General features: G+C 31.5%; 1 protein-coding gene across 1 annotated transcript; it reads left to right on the top strand.

Annotated features, from left to right (window-relative positions):
* Positions 1-12,322: 12,322 nt before the first annotated feature.
* LOC120211880 (protein NDL2-like) lies at positions 12,323-15,505 on the top strand. The gene is made up of 11 exons (XM_039210348.1): positions 12,323-12,415; positions 13,112-13,211; positions 13,561-13,658; positions 13,764-13,852; positions 14,154-14,214; positions 14,326-14,412; positions 14,499-14,576; positions 14,670-14,726; positions 14,843-14,898; positions 14,989-15,124; positions 15,223-15,505. Exons 1-11 carry the CDS (start codon positions 12,323-12,325, stop codon positions 15,433-15,435), a joined length of 1,068 nt encoding a protein of 355 aa, XP_039066279.1. The 3' UTR covers positions 15,436-15,505.
* Positions 15,506-17,537: the final 2,032 nt, after the last annotated feature.

Below are 17,537 nucleotides of genomic sequence, written 5' to 3'. Positions count from 1 at the left end.
ATTCAATTGGATGGATAAATTTATTTTAATTTATTAAAAGTAAGATTAAGGGGTTGTTTGTTTACTTCAGAATGATTAAGCGCTGAATGATTCAAATACTGAATGATTCAGAGGCTCTGTATGAATTAGCTATGAATGTGACATGTTGTTTGATAATGCCTCTGAATCATTCAGAATGTATTTCTGTGTTAAATCATTCAGCACTGAATTATTCAGAGGTGAGAAACAAACGCGCTGAATGTTGAACGGTTCAACATTCAACGCTGAATTATTCCATTCAGAGCCAAACAAACAACCCCTAAATTGCGAGAATATGTAAATAACAGTGACCAATTGTGTGATTATATCAAAATACCACGTAAACTAATATGTTAGCTGTTAAAGGCATTTAACCCGTGATGATCACATCTTAACTAAATAAAAACGAAAATGACCATATATTACGTGTTTCAGAAATCAGTGAGGAAAACACAAACATAAGTGATCAATCATGTAGTTATTTTTTTTAAATAATAATAAATCATTTTAGATTTGGATTATTTATGTTTGAACATGAAGTTTAATAAGTTGAGTTATTATTCGATTTTTCAATTGAGTTGTTATATATTTGAATCGTTATAAATGATGATCTTAGGTTTAACTGATTTTTTTATTTATATAACTTTTTAGGTCAAATTATCTTGATTCGAGCTTTAGTAAATTTGAGTTTGATTGCACATATCAAAGTTATTTAATTTATGTGATCAAATTCAATTAACTTTATTAAAAAATGTTTTGAAATATATTTTTTAGAATATTTTGAATATAATATTTTAATTTTTGTTAAAATGATTTATTTAATAATTAACTCGTAAAATTAATATGATGAGTCACGCAAAATATATTGTTATGGTATCATATCACGTCGATAATTTTTTAATAGAAACAATTTAATTACTTTTATTAAATTATTCTCCTATAATAAAATAGTAACACATACCACAAATTTATTTGGTGATAAAATATAGAAGTTTAAAATTCATATGATATATTTAGTTAATATTTTTTATAAAAAAAATAAATAATTGTGTGAATTTAATAATTAATTTACGAAAGAGAATTATTTGGGTGAAAAAAATCAACATAAGGGTAGGGATGGGCATTGGACCCGAACCCGATTATGTCGGGTTTTTTATAAAAAAAAATTGGGGTTATGGTCAGGCTTTATAAGTGTGATGTTCGATTCGGGTTTATGGTGAAAAATACTCGACCCGACCTGAAAAAATATATAATTTTATCTTATATATTTAGGAATAATTATAATAATATCTCTATATATAATTTTTTCAATTAAGTCATTGTTTTTATTGAATAAAAATAATATTTTTTATTATTTCGAGTCGGTTTCTAAGTTATATGTCGGGTCGGGTCAGGTCTCGAGTGGAGGATCCTTTGGTCTCGGGTCAAGTCAGGTGAACCAAAAACCCTACATGACCCATGTTCATCCCTACATAAGGGGTCCTCATTTATTTATTTTTGAAAATAAATGGTCCTCATTTATTGATAAAAATGTTGGTTTGGTAAAGCCCTAAATAGTCATTTTCATGGACTATTTATTTTCCATCAAATCTAAGGGTGCAAATAAACCAAGCTAAACGAGCGAAGTTGTATTCATATTCGATTGTTTATTTTTGAAGATGTTAAGATTTTCGGAAGCTCGAATCGACAATCGGAACGGTTACCTTAGCTCCTCACCAAGGATTTTCCAACAAATTCACTAATTTGTTCTTTCTTTTGATGACAAAGAGATAACCTTACAACTCTCTAGTTTTTTCGGGCTAAAATATAACATTTCCCTAGCTTTTACACAGAACAAGCTATAACCTTTCACCTTTACAAAAGGATAAGAAATGTAAACAAGAAAACCTCTCTAAGGTAGGTGTTTACAAAATTGAGCTCACAAGAACAAAATATTTACAAGAGAAAGATGAAATAAGAATGAAAAACTCTTCTCTTGTGTTTGATTGCTTGGATAGTTGTTCTCTTTCTTCTTCAAGTGTCCTTAGCTTGTATTTATAGCTTGGAATGTGTTTGATGTCGTATATAACCGTTGGGGATGTTTTGGAGCCGTTTGGGGATGATTTTTCTACTCAAAAAGTTGCCCATAACATGGTGCATCGGTGCATTATCATGCTGCATCGATACCCCTTCATTAAATTCAAATAAACTAGCTGTTACTAATCGTTGCAGCCTTGGTGTATGGATGCACAGCAGGATGCATCGATGCACTAAGTGCATTCGAAACGGAGTGCATGGATGCACTACATGGTGCATCGATGCACTACATGGTGCATCGATGCACTAGTGGCAGGTGCATGGATGCACTGCAGGGGTGCATGGATGCACTTTGACACCATTTAGCATTTTGGCTCAAATCCGAATTTAATGGACTTTGGATTATTTTTGAAACCTTTTAAAACTTTGAATAAATTCAATTAAGTCCAAAAATTATTTTGTAAATTCAATTCAAGTTCAAAAACCATTTTGCCTTAAATTGTTATATAAAAACATAGTTCAACAGAAGATATTCATGTTCGGTTCACATTCTTTTCATTTTAATATCATGTTTATATTCGTTTATTTAACATTCTAAAACGTGTTGGTTTATATATTCATTTAGCATTTAACGTTCGTTTATCGACACGTTCATAGAGAATAAAAGGAGAGAAAAGTTTTTTCCCTGTGTTTTAATAGATTATAATAAGAAAAATGGTAAACTTACACAACTAGTACTTAAAACTTCTTAGGATTCATAGTTTAAACTACAAATTTCATCATATATTCAATTTAGTATGTATCTTCACTAATATTCAAAATATAAAAAAATAAACGAGCTTATTCGTAACATAAACGAACCGCACACACATTTGTTCGTGTTCGTTGGTTTATTAAATGAACATAAAAATTTTGTTCATACTTGTTTACGTAGTTCAATAATCGAATATTATACAAACGGTTCACGAATAATTCACTGAACACACTGTCCATTTACACCCCCTAATCAAATCCAGATAAATGCCACGAGAAAACGATGTAATTATTCATATATCATACCCCATTTTAATTCAAAACAGAACATAAACAACCTCTGAACAAAAGCACGAGTAGCAGCAGCTCAAGGAAACCAGAAATTTCAAATAATACCCATCTTCTACATGGGGATGGGCATGGGACCGAACCCGAAGGATTCCGACCCGAGCCGAGCCGATCGGGTCAGATTTTTTAAAAAAAAATATTAGGTTCAGATCGGGTCGGTTCAGGTTTATGGTGAAAAATATCCGATTCGACCCGAAAAAATATAATTTTACCTTATATAATTAGGAATAATTACAATAATACCCCTATATATATTATTTTTGTTTCAATTTAGTCACTGTTTTTATTAAATAAAAATAATTTTTTATTATTTCGGGTCGGGTGAAAATTTGTTTCGATCAAATTGAGTCTCGGGTGGAGAACTCATTGTTCTCGGGTCGGGTCGGGTGGACAAAAAACCCAACCCATACCCATCCCTAACTTCTACATGGCATTTCACCTGAGTAACTGATTTATTTATTCATAAATAACCCGGGAAACAACTCGAGATATACCCTTACGTGGACCACCAATGGAGGACATCCTTGCGCCGATTGATCGTTTTCTGCAATTGAAGAACTCCATCCAGCTTATTTAGTACTAATCTTTTTCACCATCCAAACAGCTCCTCGATATTTGATTTTAACACTGCCCCTGTCCCGGAGGTCCATTCATTTTGTCACAAGCTTATGATGCATAACATTTTTTTTACTAACTTATTTTCTCATAATGCATAACTGGTAGATTACACTAAGGGGTCGTTTGGTTCACGGCATACAACATTACTAGGGAATGAAATCCTCATTCTCCTGTTTGGTTGACCGGTAATCTTATTCCCGGTAATATTTTATTACCAACAGTAGATTTTTTGGGATATATTACCGGGAATGTGATTACCCCCTTCTCTTAGGTATTGTTGGATTACCGGCGTTTTGGATTAAAATGCTCTTAATTTTTTTCTTTCAAAATTATCCTTTTCCTATCGTTGAATAATAAAATTCTAAGAAGATTAAATTATAAATTTATCCTTAAACTATTTTAGATTTACAAAAAAAATCCATAATTATAATTTTATATGAAGTTTAGAGGTTAAAATAAAATTTTATCCTTTCATTAAACCTATTTATCTTTTCAATTTTATGAATTTAAAATTTTTAAATAAAATATATAAATTAATTATAATAATATTATAGTAATATTCAACTTATTAAAAAAAACAAATATATAATAAGGACAATTTAGTAAAATATATATTTTAATAATCTTTTATTATTTTAACCAAACTCGGTAATCTTACATTCCTACTAAATCAACCAAACACAAAATACAACATTCTCAGTAATCTTTTATTCCCACTGATAATCTTTTATTCTCACTGATAATCTTTTATTCACACTGATAATCTTACATTCTGTGAACCAAACACACCTTAAATGCACATGGTACATGTCGAAAACACGTAATTTCACAAGCACGAAAAAACCAACGACGACACATGTGTATTAATCTTATATTTAATCACTTAATAAATGCATGTTTTAACGATGTGGAATTTGAAAACTCCCATTAGCTTTTTGAGTCTCACATTGTTAAGAATACATATATATTGACTGACTGAATGTAAGGCTAATATATGTATGCCTTCGTCTAGCTCATACTTGTATTATTATGTGTTTTCGATATTCACGTTGCATGTTTATTCTTTTTGGATAAAAATTAGGATAAATTATACATTTAATATCTAAATTATCAGTTTTTATATTCGTTTTAATACTTAAATTTTCAATGTTTTCAAAAATATACATAACATTTAATTTTTGTTTCATTTTAGTACCTCACAGTTAAAAATTTAACGTGTTTAGTATCTAAATTATCAATTTTAGTCTATTTTAGTACCTACACTTTCATTTTTTTCAAGACTTAATGTTAAATTTTGAACAGTGGTACTAAAATGAAACAAAAACTAAACTTTATGTATGATTTTGAAAATTTGAAAGTTTAGGTACTAAAACTGATCAAAATTAATAATTTAAGTATTAAACGCGTAATTTACTCTAATATATATATATATATATTTCATATTTTTATCCGTGCTTTTCTTTTTTATTTCATTTCCCAACTTAAGGGTCCTTATCTTTTAAAAAAAGTATTTTTTTTAGAAAATGCCTTATGCTTACGTGGCATAAAAGATACCAAATTGAAAAATTAATGTATAATTAGGATAAATGAGATAGATTTGAGAAGGAAAAACCGTCCAAATTTAGGGTAAATTACACTAATCATCACTGAACTTTACTCTTTCCCATATTTCACTCATTGTACTTTAAATTCATTTAATTTTCTCACTAAATTTAACATAATTAGCATTTTTAGTCACTCAATCATTCTCTCATTAAACGTCGTTATAAATGAGCTGTTACATAGATAAAAAACGATCTCGTTTTAGTGAAAATTTTGTTTTTCTAAAACAATATCGTTTTAACTTCGTCAAATACTTAACGATTGAGTTACTTAAAATACTAATTTTATTAAATTTAGTGAGAAAATTGAATGGATTTAAAATATAATAAGTGAAACATGAGAGAGATTAAAGTTCAGTGATAATTGGGGTAATTTACCCAAAAGAATTATTCACCAAACTTTTTCCCTTATTTTTAATTTAACGTCAATGCGAAGGTGCCACGTAAGTATAAATTCTAACACTTTTTTCTTTTTTAATTTTTCAAACTTTGCTTTCGTCCCAATACTCAATCACGTCCGCCGACATTTTATTAATTATTATTATCCTCACAATTAACAACAAATTACATAGCTTTTTTTCCAGGGCTTGGCGTTTGATTTCTTTTACATATTAGTCTGGAAATTTAATATTTTTTCCAAATTGATCCTTAAATTTAGATTTTTAATTCTTATAATGACACGACACTTGAATTTTTGGGTATTGATGTGATGCATTATCATATTATCACTCATCAAAAGAACTAAATATCTAACTGCAATGATCAAATGAAAAAAATAACACAATTACATTTAATATTTTCAATTATCAGCAGTGACGGAGTTATGTAGGGCTCCGGGAGGCCATTGTTAAAAAATATAGGGACCAATATTTATTTACACTTTTAAATATTGATTTATTTTTATTTTTTCTACCCCAATTTTCTATTATTAATTACACTTCACCTCCCTCAAATTATAATCATGACTCTGTCCCTGCTTATTAGTCTCATCTATTCGATTGAATTATCTACTCTCTTTTTTTCCAAATTCTAACATCAATCCTATTTCTTATAAATTATGTCCGCCTTTTCCTCCTCTCTATAGACAAATGAAGCATCAAAAGTTGGTGATTACATTAAAAAATATATGTGGACAATAGAAAATTAGGGACCAAAATGAAAGAAGTTAGATTTATGGACTAAATGTTGATTTATCTTTTCTAAAACCTAATTTGAAGCCGTCTAAAAGAACGAAAAAGAAAAGGTAGAAAGATGCTTCCTTTCGCTTTACACTTCATGAACATAAAGGCAAAGTGGCAAACACGTATACGTAAACCATATAATATATGGTTTTTTTTACACAAAAGTTTAGGTAGGCCGTGGCTCTCATAATTTAGGGTCAGAGTATATCTAAGATCTAATTTAGATTTATATATAACTTTACAAATTGTCCATTAAGAGTGACGGTAGTAAGATTCGAACTTGACCTTACAATTTCAAATTTCTGAATCCTAACTCCTTCTATCGATACTCATTGGCTATAATATATGGTTTTTTTAATGGATTTTCATAGCTTGTCTTTTTCCCCATTTATAACCTTATCCTGTGTAAAATTTCAAACTATATGGATATCATCCACTCATAAATTAAAATATAGGGTAAAGTACACAAATAGTCCCTCAACTATAAGTTATTACTTTATTAAGTGTATTGACTATTAAAAGTTATAAAATGATCATTCAACTATATAATGTTGCTTTATCAAGTCTTTTGATTATTAAAAGTTAAAAAATATCACCCGACTATTCATTGTGTTCCAAAGGCGTCATTTTGAGTTGAAAAATTGGTGGTTCTCTAAGCTGGACGTTAGCATTATGACTGAGATATGCTAGTCGTTTGAGATTTCGGGATTAGATAAATTTTGAGCACACTTAAATACACATTATTCTCTGATTTAAGATTTTAAATAATCTATAAGGGTTTATTATCAAAATAAATAAAATCAAATACTCAAAACCCTAAATTTTATGCAAACCTAACCCTAAATTCCAACCCTTGAACATTAACCTCCAACATTAATCCTAATCCTAAACCTAATTCTTATTTTTTATGTTAATATTGAATATTATTAAAACATGTTATGACAAATAATCAGTCATGAAATAAGAAGGAAAAAAAGAAGAAAAAATATATCGATTTTAATAGAAAACTCTTTAAAAAAAAACACAGACAGAGAATAAAAATTTACTATATCGACGATAAAATATACGAGAAAATATAAAAGACGCACAACAAACCAACAGGTGTTGGTTCAAGTGCTAAACAACTTGATATCGTTTAAGCAATGTCTCAAGTTTGAGTCCTTTGTGTAGGCAGAAAATCCCTGATGGGAGACTCATCCACCTAGGGATGGGCATGGGACTCGAACACGATGTGTTCCGGCTCGACCCAACCTCAATTGGGTCGGGGTTTTTTTTTAAAAAAGGGGTTTGAGTCGGGTCGAATTTTTTTAAAGATAGTGTTCGGGTCGGATTCAGGTTTAGGGTGAAAGATACCTGACCCGACTCGAGGAAAAATATAATTTTACCTTATATAGTTAGGAATAATTACAATAATACCCCTATATATTAATTAAATCATTATTTTTATTGAATACAAATAATATTTTTTATTATTTTGGATCGAATTTCAGGTGGATGAGTCATTGTTCTCGGATTGGGTCATGTAGACCAAAAATACGACCCAACCCGACTCATGCCCATCCCTACATTCACCAAAGTCAAGTGTACAACGCGGGTCAATTCAGATTAATCAAGACGAAGACTTGAAACCGAAAATATAAAAAATAACGTATCACAATAGTTAATAAAGCGAGCTTATCAAAACTTATAAAACCTTAGGTATATATGCATAATTATACAGACACCCAAAATCCTAAATTATATCTTCAAAATTTTTCAAACTGAATAAAAAAATTCGAATGACAATTTCCAACAAAATATATTTTTCATTAGATGATTATTTATTAATGCGTACTAATCATTAAGTGTACATGGAAGATCTGAAAACTCGGCTCATCTCGTGTTGTGAGTTGACTCAGTTGGACCAGGACCGTGTGTCAGTGTCGGTGGTGATGGTTACAAGGGCAAGGCTTTGGTCGTGAAATGTACAAAAAGACATATTTGGGGTGCGTGTAGTAGGTGTACATGTAATAGATTCTAGGACAGTGTAGACTCACGTGTACTCGGCTGACTACAATCAATTTTTGCATTAATTTTGCTTCACTTCGACTCACCTTGTTGGTTCACATTTATATTTTTTTTCTTGGATCTCTCTAATATATATATATATATATATATATTTCAGGGTAAATTAAACAAAGGATAAAGTATATAAATAATCCCTGAACTTTTAAGTTACTTGCATTTTGGTCACCCAACTTTTGAAACTTGTAATACAATCATCAAACTTGTAGTTCGTTTTCAATAAGGCCTCTGTCTTTACCTCCCATTAATTTTTACTGATATGACACTTAACTGTCGTTAACTCTATGACATGACAACTTCTTTTATTCCTCTTATTGCAATTTCTTCTTCTTCGTGGCAGATTCTTTTTTTCTTCTTTTTCTTAAAAATTATAACTAATCATTTGCAAATCAAAAACACATATTTATAGTAAAATTCAAAACTTTTCAATCCAAAATAGAAAATAGATATAAACAATAATACAACAATCTTGTAAATATAATAAAAATCATTACCATGTTTATGCTTATAAGGAAGTGTTCCCACCTCAAACAACTTAGCAATTTCATGGATTATTTCTCTCTTTTTCCCAAGAAAATTCAGCTTCTCTCTCTACTTTCTTGGGGGGGGGGATTGATTAACTCTGCAAGAAACACTTGCTTTTAATTTGTTTTGAATGAAAAACTTATGGTTGTTTAGTTGTAAGAAATTGGTGGCAACAAGGAAGCAATTGTCTATACGTCAAGCGCCAAATATACTTGTTATTCAACTGAAGGTGATTTACAAAATATCTGTAACACCCTAATTCAGTCCGACCTGAATATCCATGGATCATGATGCCACACGGAACCACCAAAATAATCAACCCAAAATTTTATTTTCAAAACAGTCTATAGTTATAAAAAACCATCCATCATATCATAAAAAAATCGAAATAAAGTTTACAAAATACGATAGTCTCCCAAATACGTACAAATATAACCCATAATTTTAAAATCAAAATATAGTTATGACTCAAATAAGTACAAGGTCCACATGTAATACATGCCCTCTAAGATAGACTCAAGACATACCCTTACAATTTATTGCCCAAAATGTACGCTGGTACCGATATTGGACCCTCAGTATCAGTACTGATCCCTTAGTATCGATTCTCCCCTTTGGTATCGATACTGATTCATGTTTGATGTTTTGGAAATATGCACAGTATCGATACTCCTATATCCTATAGTCACTAAATTTAATAAATTTTAATAGTCAAATGATTTAATAAAAGAATATCATATAGTCGGAGACCATTTATGTACTTTACCCTATATCCTATTGTAATCTATTAATATAAAATATAATAAAAATCAGAATAAGTTGTTCGATTAGTCACTAAATTTTAGTATATGTATTAATTTGGTTAACTTTTTTTTAAAAATATCATTAAACTTTCTACACTATTTTTTCCCACATAATCGTTACATATTTAATGATTCGATAATGTGATTGTTTTTTCCTTGTTTCCTTTTTTTTTTCTCTTATAGAAGATCATCCTCATTCATCCGATTATGCCGATCAATTGTCACTCATCACCGGTCAACATTTTCGACAATATTGATATCAAACCGTTCGTATTTTGTGAGGTAAAATGTCGACCTCTAAAGGTTTGAGAATTGATTCATAGTAGGGACTAAAACCATATATTATATGGTATTAGGCACCAAAATCTAGAAATGAAAAAAGAACCAAAAAATAAAAATAAAAAGGTCATATTCATGTTGATAATATTCTCAACCCACTCATCATATTAAAAATAAACATTTGTTTTTAAATATAATCTTTGACAAATTTGAATGATGGTGATATTGTATCTTACATGACAAATTACGAAGAAAAATAATTATTTTATACATAATTAATATTTATTTGACCTTTCAAATCGAATTGATAAAATATCACATTCGTCGTAATGGTTAAAAATATGAATATATACAACTTTATTACGGTCATAAAAAGATAACGACGAGTAAAATAAACATGAACGTAAATATTTCTTTAAAAAAATGTGAAAAGGAGAAAATCAAGGATACATTAGAGAAATTCATTATAATGTCGAAATTATAAGGATATACAACAAAATTTCACCAAAAAATATAATTTTATCTTACAATTACTCTGATATTAATTATTCGTTTTGTCTAAATATGTTAGATTATAAACTTTTAGGGCTGAATTAAAAAAAATTAAGTCACAAACTTTATTAATACATGTTTTTATTTTTACAGTATTTTATATTAAAAATCTTACCTCTGTTAAACATATTTTTTAGTTTTATTCTTTTATAATAATGTGATGTAAAAATAAAGGTTTTCCGAAATTGAGTAAAACGACATTGAAAGCGGTACGGAGAGGGACTTGTCGTGGGGGTACTGTCTGCCATTGGTTGAGTGGTAATGACATATACCAACTTGAGCACAAAACTATGTCGCATTGTTTGCATGCGATGGATTGTTGATACCATATACGGGTATAATTTCATAGATTTAGTATCGTACATACCCCAATTGAGGTGATGATAGATATAAATTTAGTGGGTAGTGACCGAATATAGATATAAAAAGTCATACCTACCGTGTGTAGTGTGTAGATGATGGCTAGAGACGTTATCCGCCCCACATTCACTCGTTCATTTAACTACTCACTATATAAATTTTATATCATTATAAGTTTAGGTATAATTTTAGAGATTATTATATAAATCTTAAGATTTTATTGGACATGACTTGTAATTTAAACAAATGTTAAGGTATAAACATTTTTAGAATTGAAGATCGTCGTTTCTTTCATCTCCAATTAGTTGGTATGGATGAATACAGACGGCTACGGGATGAGTGGCGAGTATTCAATTGGATAGTGGGTGTAGGGATGGATTGAGAATGCATTCGCGTGGGCAGGTATGGATTTGAAAATTTTACCCGTCGTGAGTGGTGGGTAGGTGGTAGATACAAAAATATTAGGTGGGTATGGGAATGGAAAAAGAGGTATCCACACACGTCCTGCCCATTTTCCATCCCTAATTACCGATGTGGTTGATCTGGGCTCCACTTTGGTCAACAATATTAATAACTATTAGTTTTGGTCCGTTTTAGTATTTAAAATTTTAAATTTTTTTAAAAATCATACCTAAAGTTTAACTTTTGTTTCCTATTTTAAAAACTTTAGTTTTTATTTCATTTTAGTACTTCGTTCAAAATTTAACGTTAACTTTTGAAAAGATTAAAAATTTAGATACTAAAATGAACCAAAATTGAAAAGATTAGGCCACTGCTTAGGTCAAAATTGAATTTTCAAATTTGAAAAGTAGATGAACTAAAACGGACCAAATTAGAGAATAGGGATTAAATCCACCAGTTTCACATAGTACAGGAACTAGTAAAAGAATTTGAGCAAGAATAAAATATGCTGCTAAGATGGTAACCAAGTAAATTGGAAAAGTGATGAGGTCAATATCGTAAAATGCAAGGAACTGTCGGCCTCTAAACTGGGGTTAAATAGACTCGAGACCCGGGTTACGAGTTACCCTAGCGAGTTACGAGTTTGTCCTCTGACTCTGAGTCTCGGAGCGTCGGTGACTCGGTTAGAGTTAACCACGAGTTAAAACTTGTATTTTCGAAGATAAAGATTAAAAATATATTAATCTGAAGAGGGAAAACGGAGGGAAATTTGGTATATAAGGAATGGAAACCAATCCTAAAAATGCGTCTTCGTTTTGGCAGTGAGGGGGGGAAAATGGCAGATTCAAGTGATTCGGTTTCCATTGATATGGAAATGATCTCTCTAGGCGGCAAGGTAATTTGCATTGATATTTCACCTTCCTGTTTGTTTACTGAGAAAATGCGGGAATCGAAGAGAAAACGTAATGGAAACAAAGCTTAATGCAGCAGCTATCTATATTTTCTTTAGCTAAGCTGTCTAAGCTGGATTATTCTTCCATTTCTTGCTTAATTCTCTATTTTAAGCTATATAGCTTATATTTTAAGTTTCTATCCTTTGATTAGTGGCATTTGATTCTTCTTTTTTCCTCGTTTTGGAAGTACTCAGATAGATTAGATTCAATGATGTTTTTAAACTATAATGGATTTTTATTTTATTTTCAATTATTTGCTTCATGTGCTAGAGGAGTAAAACCTTGACTAGCAATCTCCTGAGTTTGGGCGATGAACAACATGCTTAGATGATCAAAATTGTATTCTGATTAAAGGAATTCTGCTGCACATGCTAGCTTTATCTAGTTAGATTTAGAATATACTTAACTCGGGATATGCTTTTGAAACATCTCTAATTTTGTAGTAAATGACGCTCAAGTGAATTGGATTTTCCTTACCTGATGATACTAGATCATATGTTGTAATTTTCTGCTCTAGTTATTTGTTCAAATCGAGGCGTTCTTTCCGGTTTTGATGGTAATTTGGTTCCGATTCATTTGGTTGTTTCGGTGAAGGTTTGTTAAATGAATAACAATGCATTGTTAAAATCAATCTGCAGGAGTACCTTGTGAAAACTCGCCTTGGTACGGTTTCTGTTGTTGTGTTTGGAGACCAAGATAAGCCGGCCCTTGTTACCTATCCGGACTTAGCTCTGAATCGTGAGTAATTCAGAAAGCGTTATTGTTTCGTCGATTTTCGTTATGCTTCCTTCCTCGTGAGAAAATAGTTGCTTCGGAGTCTACGAAAATGGATATTGGTTTTTGTTAGCAATTTGGCTTTTATCTTTGCATGGTGAATTTTCTCCTTAAACATAGATATTGCTTTACATTTGAGACCTTCATTTGTGTTTTCATCATAGTGCACAGGATTTCGAGACGGTAATGCTTTTATCCAAAATATGTTGGAAATTCATGACCTTATTTGTTACATTTGTGTACTGACCAGATCGTTTCATACGATGATAGGATTCATATCCCATTTTTTTTTTAATTATGTGTCATTCTGCAGATATCTCCTGTTTCCAAGGCTTGTTCTTTTGCCCAGAAGCTAGTTCCTTACTCCTGCACAACTTTTGCATATACCATATAAGTCCTCCCGGGCATGAGGTCAGTTATATGGATGTTTTAATTAGCTGTTTTAATCTTCCTTTTTCGGTCGAGTCCTATAATTCACATCTTTCTTATCGGAACTTCCTTCAAGAAATATTGCAGTTGGGAGCTGCTCCGATCAGTTCCGATGACTTTATTCCTTCCGCTGATGACTTGGCAGATCAGATTCTTGAGGTTCTCAACTTTTTCGGGTAAAATATAGTTTCATCGTTGTTTTATCTTTCCAAATGTCGGCCGATTAGAACTTTACTTTACTATAATCTCTTATGCTCTAGGCATTTTATGACCCCTATTATGATGGCTGGTAATTGGTGTGCTGTAGTTGTCCGAAAATGATGCAAATTAAGGCACCTACCACCATTACATAATTTCTTAAGCTGTCGTCTTCTTTAATATATTATCATCACTAATAATCTATATTGGAAAGATGAAGGCAAGCAAGTTGATGTTCCTTATCTTTTAACTCTTCTTTTTTCAATGTTTTAACCGCAGGCTTGGCGCCGTAATGTGTATGGGAGTTACAGCTGGAGCATATATTCTTACCCTCTTTGCGGTAATTCAACTGTCTTGGCATAGTATGCTTATTTTTTTTTCATTTCAAAACAAATATCATTCTCTCTCGAAATTGAAAAGAATTATTTATGCTTTCTTTTTTCCTTAATAGATGAAATACCGACAACGCGTCCTTGGGTTAATACTCGTTTCACCGCTCTGCAGACTGCCTTCATGGACAGAATGGTTGTTGAATAAGGTTCGTGTTCTAGACCAATTTTAGTTTTGCTTAGGGCGTAGGGGTTTATTAATTACGTGCTTAGATAGATTTTCGTATTGTTTCAGGTGATGTCGAATTTGCTTTATTTCTACGGCATGTGCGGCATGGTGAAGGAGTTATTGCTCAAGCGATACTTCAGTAAGGTATTTTCTGCTTCAAAAACTTGTGTAGTTTACTTTTATTTTGTGTCTAGAACTGGACTAGTTGAGTGATGAGGTTGCGAATGACAATTGCAGGAAGTTCGTGGTAGCGTTGTGGTACCAGAATCCGATATAGTTCAGGCATGCAGAAGAGTTAGTTCTTCGAACCCTTGTATTCGATTTTTATTTACTATTCAGTTGACTATACGAAATATGATGGTCCGTCTCACCGCAATTTTCTGACACATAGTTTTTTTCAACCCCTGCAGTTGCTTGACGAAAGGCAGAGTACAAATGTTTGCCGATTCCTTGAAGCAATGAACGGGTAAGCCCGTCTCACGCGGTTGGTTTTCCGTACGAGCATGCTGTTATTGCTTTGATCCAGCATTGATGTCTTATTTACCCCGTCTTTCAGGAGACCCGACCTTAGTGAAGGACTGAGGAAACTCCATTGTCGTTCGCTAATATTTGTCGGTGAGAACTCTCCGTTCCATTCCGAGGCTCTTCACATGACATCGAAATTAGATAGAAGATACACTGCCCTAGTGGAGGTATGCAACCAACAGTCCCAACGCCTAACATGTTACAAACATCATACATCCAACTTTTTCCAATGAACTAACAATCTCAAACGGTGTGGAACGTGCAGGTTCAGGGATGCGGGTCAATGGTGACAGAGGAGCAACCCCATGCCATGTTGATACCGATCGAGTACTTTCTGATGGGATACGGCTTATACCGGCCGACTCTAAGCATTAGCCCGAGAAGTCCTTTGAGTCCGTCTTGCATCTCTCCGGACCTCCTTTCGCCGGAAAGCATGGGCTTGAAGCTGAAACCGATTAAAACCCGGATTTCTTTGTAAGTTGGAGAGGTAAGATGACATGGAAACTGCAACATCACGTTTTCTAATACATGCATATATATGTGTGTAAATAGAGACGAAGTACAGACGGAAAAAGGAGATATTGTCAATTCTTTTATTTGTTACCATTTTGAAAATTCCTGAGAATAATTATTTATCAGAGAAGCCCTCAATCTTTACTGATAATAACAATGTGCCCTCCATTTTCTGTCTGGTGTCTCTGTTTTGCGAAGAGGGTGTAAATAAATCGAGTTTGAACGAAAAATAATATATTTATGTTTATTTATTTTTTTATTTATGTTTATTTATTTATTTTTGAAGATATTTATGTTTATTTTCGTTCTTATAGTATTTACGTATCAATTTAATCCTCAAGGTTTTGAATTGTATCATATGATACTTTAAACCTAAAACCTAAACCTTATTCCTTAAATCTTAAATCCCTATATAATAGTAAATAATTTAAACAATGATGTGATTGAACAATTTTGAAAGTTAAAATAATGTGAAAATATTATAAGGTTAAAAATAGTAAATTAGGTTTACTACAAGGTAAAAGTAATTTTTAAACCTTTAAAAAATTTATATTATGTTTATTTATTTATTTTTTTAAATTATTTTTATTTATTTCATTTAGAGTTTACGAACATATTTATTTTGTTGCACATTCTCTTTTTATCTTTCTATTTATAAGTCAATAAAAAATAGTAAAATGATACTATCAGTCTCTAAACTCTCTATCCTTTACCATCTGAATTTCAAATTTTATCTGTATTTAATTTAATTTTTACCTTTATGAATATTTACAATATAAAAAGAAATCTAATAAATAAATTTATAAACAAATTTATTAATGAACATAAATAAACTGAATTAGGGATGATAAAAAAACCAGAACCCGATAAGAAAAATCGAAAATCGAATTAAACGGGATGGGTTCGGGGATGATAAATGGGGATGGGTTTGGTAATCCCCACCCCGATTATCCGATTATCCGGCCCGATAAATATTAAAAATAATTATTATTATATATATATATATATAATATTAATAAATTTAATTTAATTTAATATATATATATATAATATTTATATATTTAATTTAAATATATATATATATATACCGGCCCGATACTTGACCCGATATCCGTTTATGCTAAACGGGGATACCCGTTTTCCCCGATTATCCGATGGAGATCCCCATTTAAATCCCTACGGTTTTTTAAGCGGGGACGGATATGTATTTTTTAAACGGGAACGAAAACGGAGGACCAATACTCGACCCGAACCCGGCCCATTACCATTCCTAAACTGAATATATTTATATTTATTAAATAGATATAAAAATTTTATTCACCCGTTTATTGAATGACGGATGATCTCAATCATTCAATGAACCACACACACACTACCTGTTTTCAACCAAACATGGTGGGATCCAGGAGGCTAATCAGGGTGGTGCACTGCTGATCATCTGGCTATGGAGTCAGCCTTTGAAAATGGGTTCATGTCACTTTCCCGGGAAATGATAAGAAAAACAAAGAAAATCCCTTGGACCGGTTGCTGCCACAGTGTCACTAAAATAGTCATCTTTGTCTTTACCACCAAACTTTCCAGGAAAAATGATTTGAATCCCATCAAATTATAAAATTATATTTTATTATAATTTATTATATCGACGTGACGAGTTTTAATTTAAATAAATTTATTATGTGAGTGTGACGAATTTTCCGTACATTATAATTAAATTAATTTTAGAGATGAATTAATGGACCAATTTCTTTATCCGCCTGACCTGTTGCCAAATTTGCCTGAATCTCCCATACGTACATGCAAACAAACAAAAGTGTACCATTTACCCATCACAGGGCCTTAAAGGTATTCAACATACCAATTCATTCCAAGATTACTATGAATTTCATAATATTTTCAACAAAAGGGTTCCCTCTTTGAATTAGAAGCATACCCTTAAAGCTAAAAGGTCCCAACTATAATGGAGCATCATGTACATTTGTAACCTTAGGTGGATGTGTTTCTTTCGTACCGAAAAGCTGCTCAAATCCAGAATCCATCGACTCGATCTATACTTGCTTTCTTGTGCTT

The sequence above is a fragment of the Hibiscus syriacus genome, unplaced genomic scaffold (genome assembly GCF_006381635.1).
Source record: "Hibiscus syriacus cultivar Baekdansim isolate YM2019G1 unplaced genomic scaffold, ASM638163v2 tig00109987_pilon, whole genome shotgun sequence".
Taxonomy (NCBI): Eukaryota; Viridiplantae; Streptophyta; class Magnoliopsida; order Malvales; family Malvaceae; genus Hibiscus; species Hibiscus syriacus.
This window is presented reverse-complemented; position numbering and strand designations above follow the sequence as displayed.

Excerpts from the sequence above, each read along its gene's own strand:
- LOC120211880 (XM_039210348.1), top strand. The coding sequence starts at position 12,323 with ATGCGTCTTCGTTTTGGCAGTGAGGGGGGGAAAATGGCAGATTCAAGT. Across the intron at positions 13,212-13,560 it reads TCCGGACTTAGCTCTGAATC|ATATCTCCTGTTTCCAAGGC; the intron begins GTGAGTAATTCA and ends GTCATTCTGCAG. Across the intron at positions 14,577-14,669 it reads TCAAGCGATACTTCAGTAAG|GAAGTTCGTGGTAGCGTTGT; the intron begins GTATTTTCTGCT and ends TGACAATTGCAG.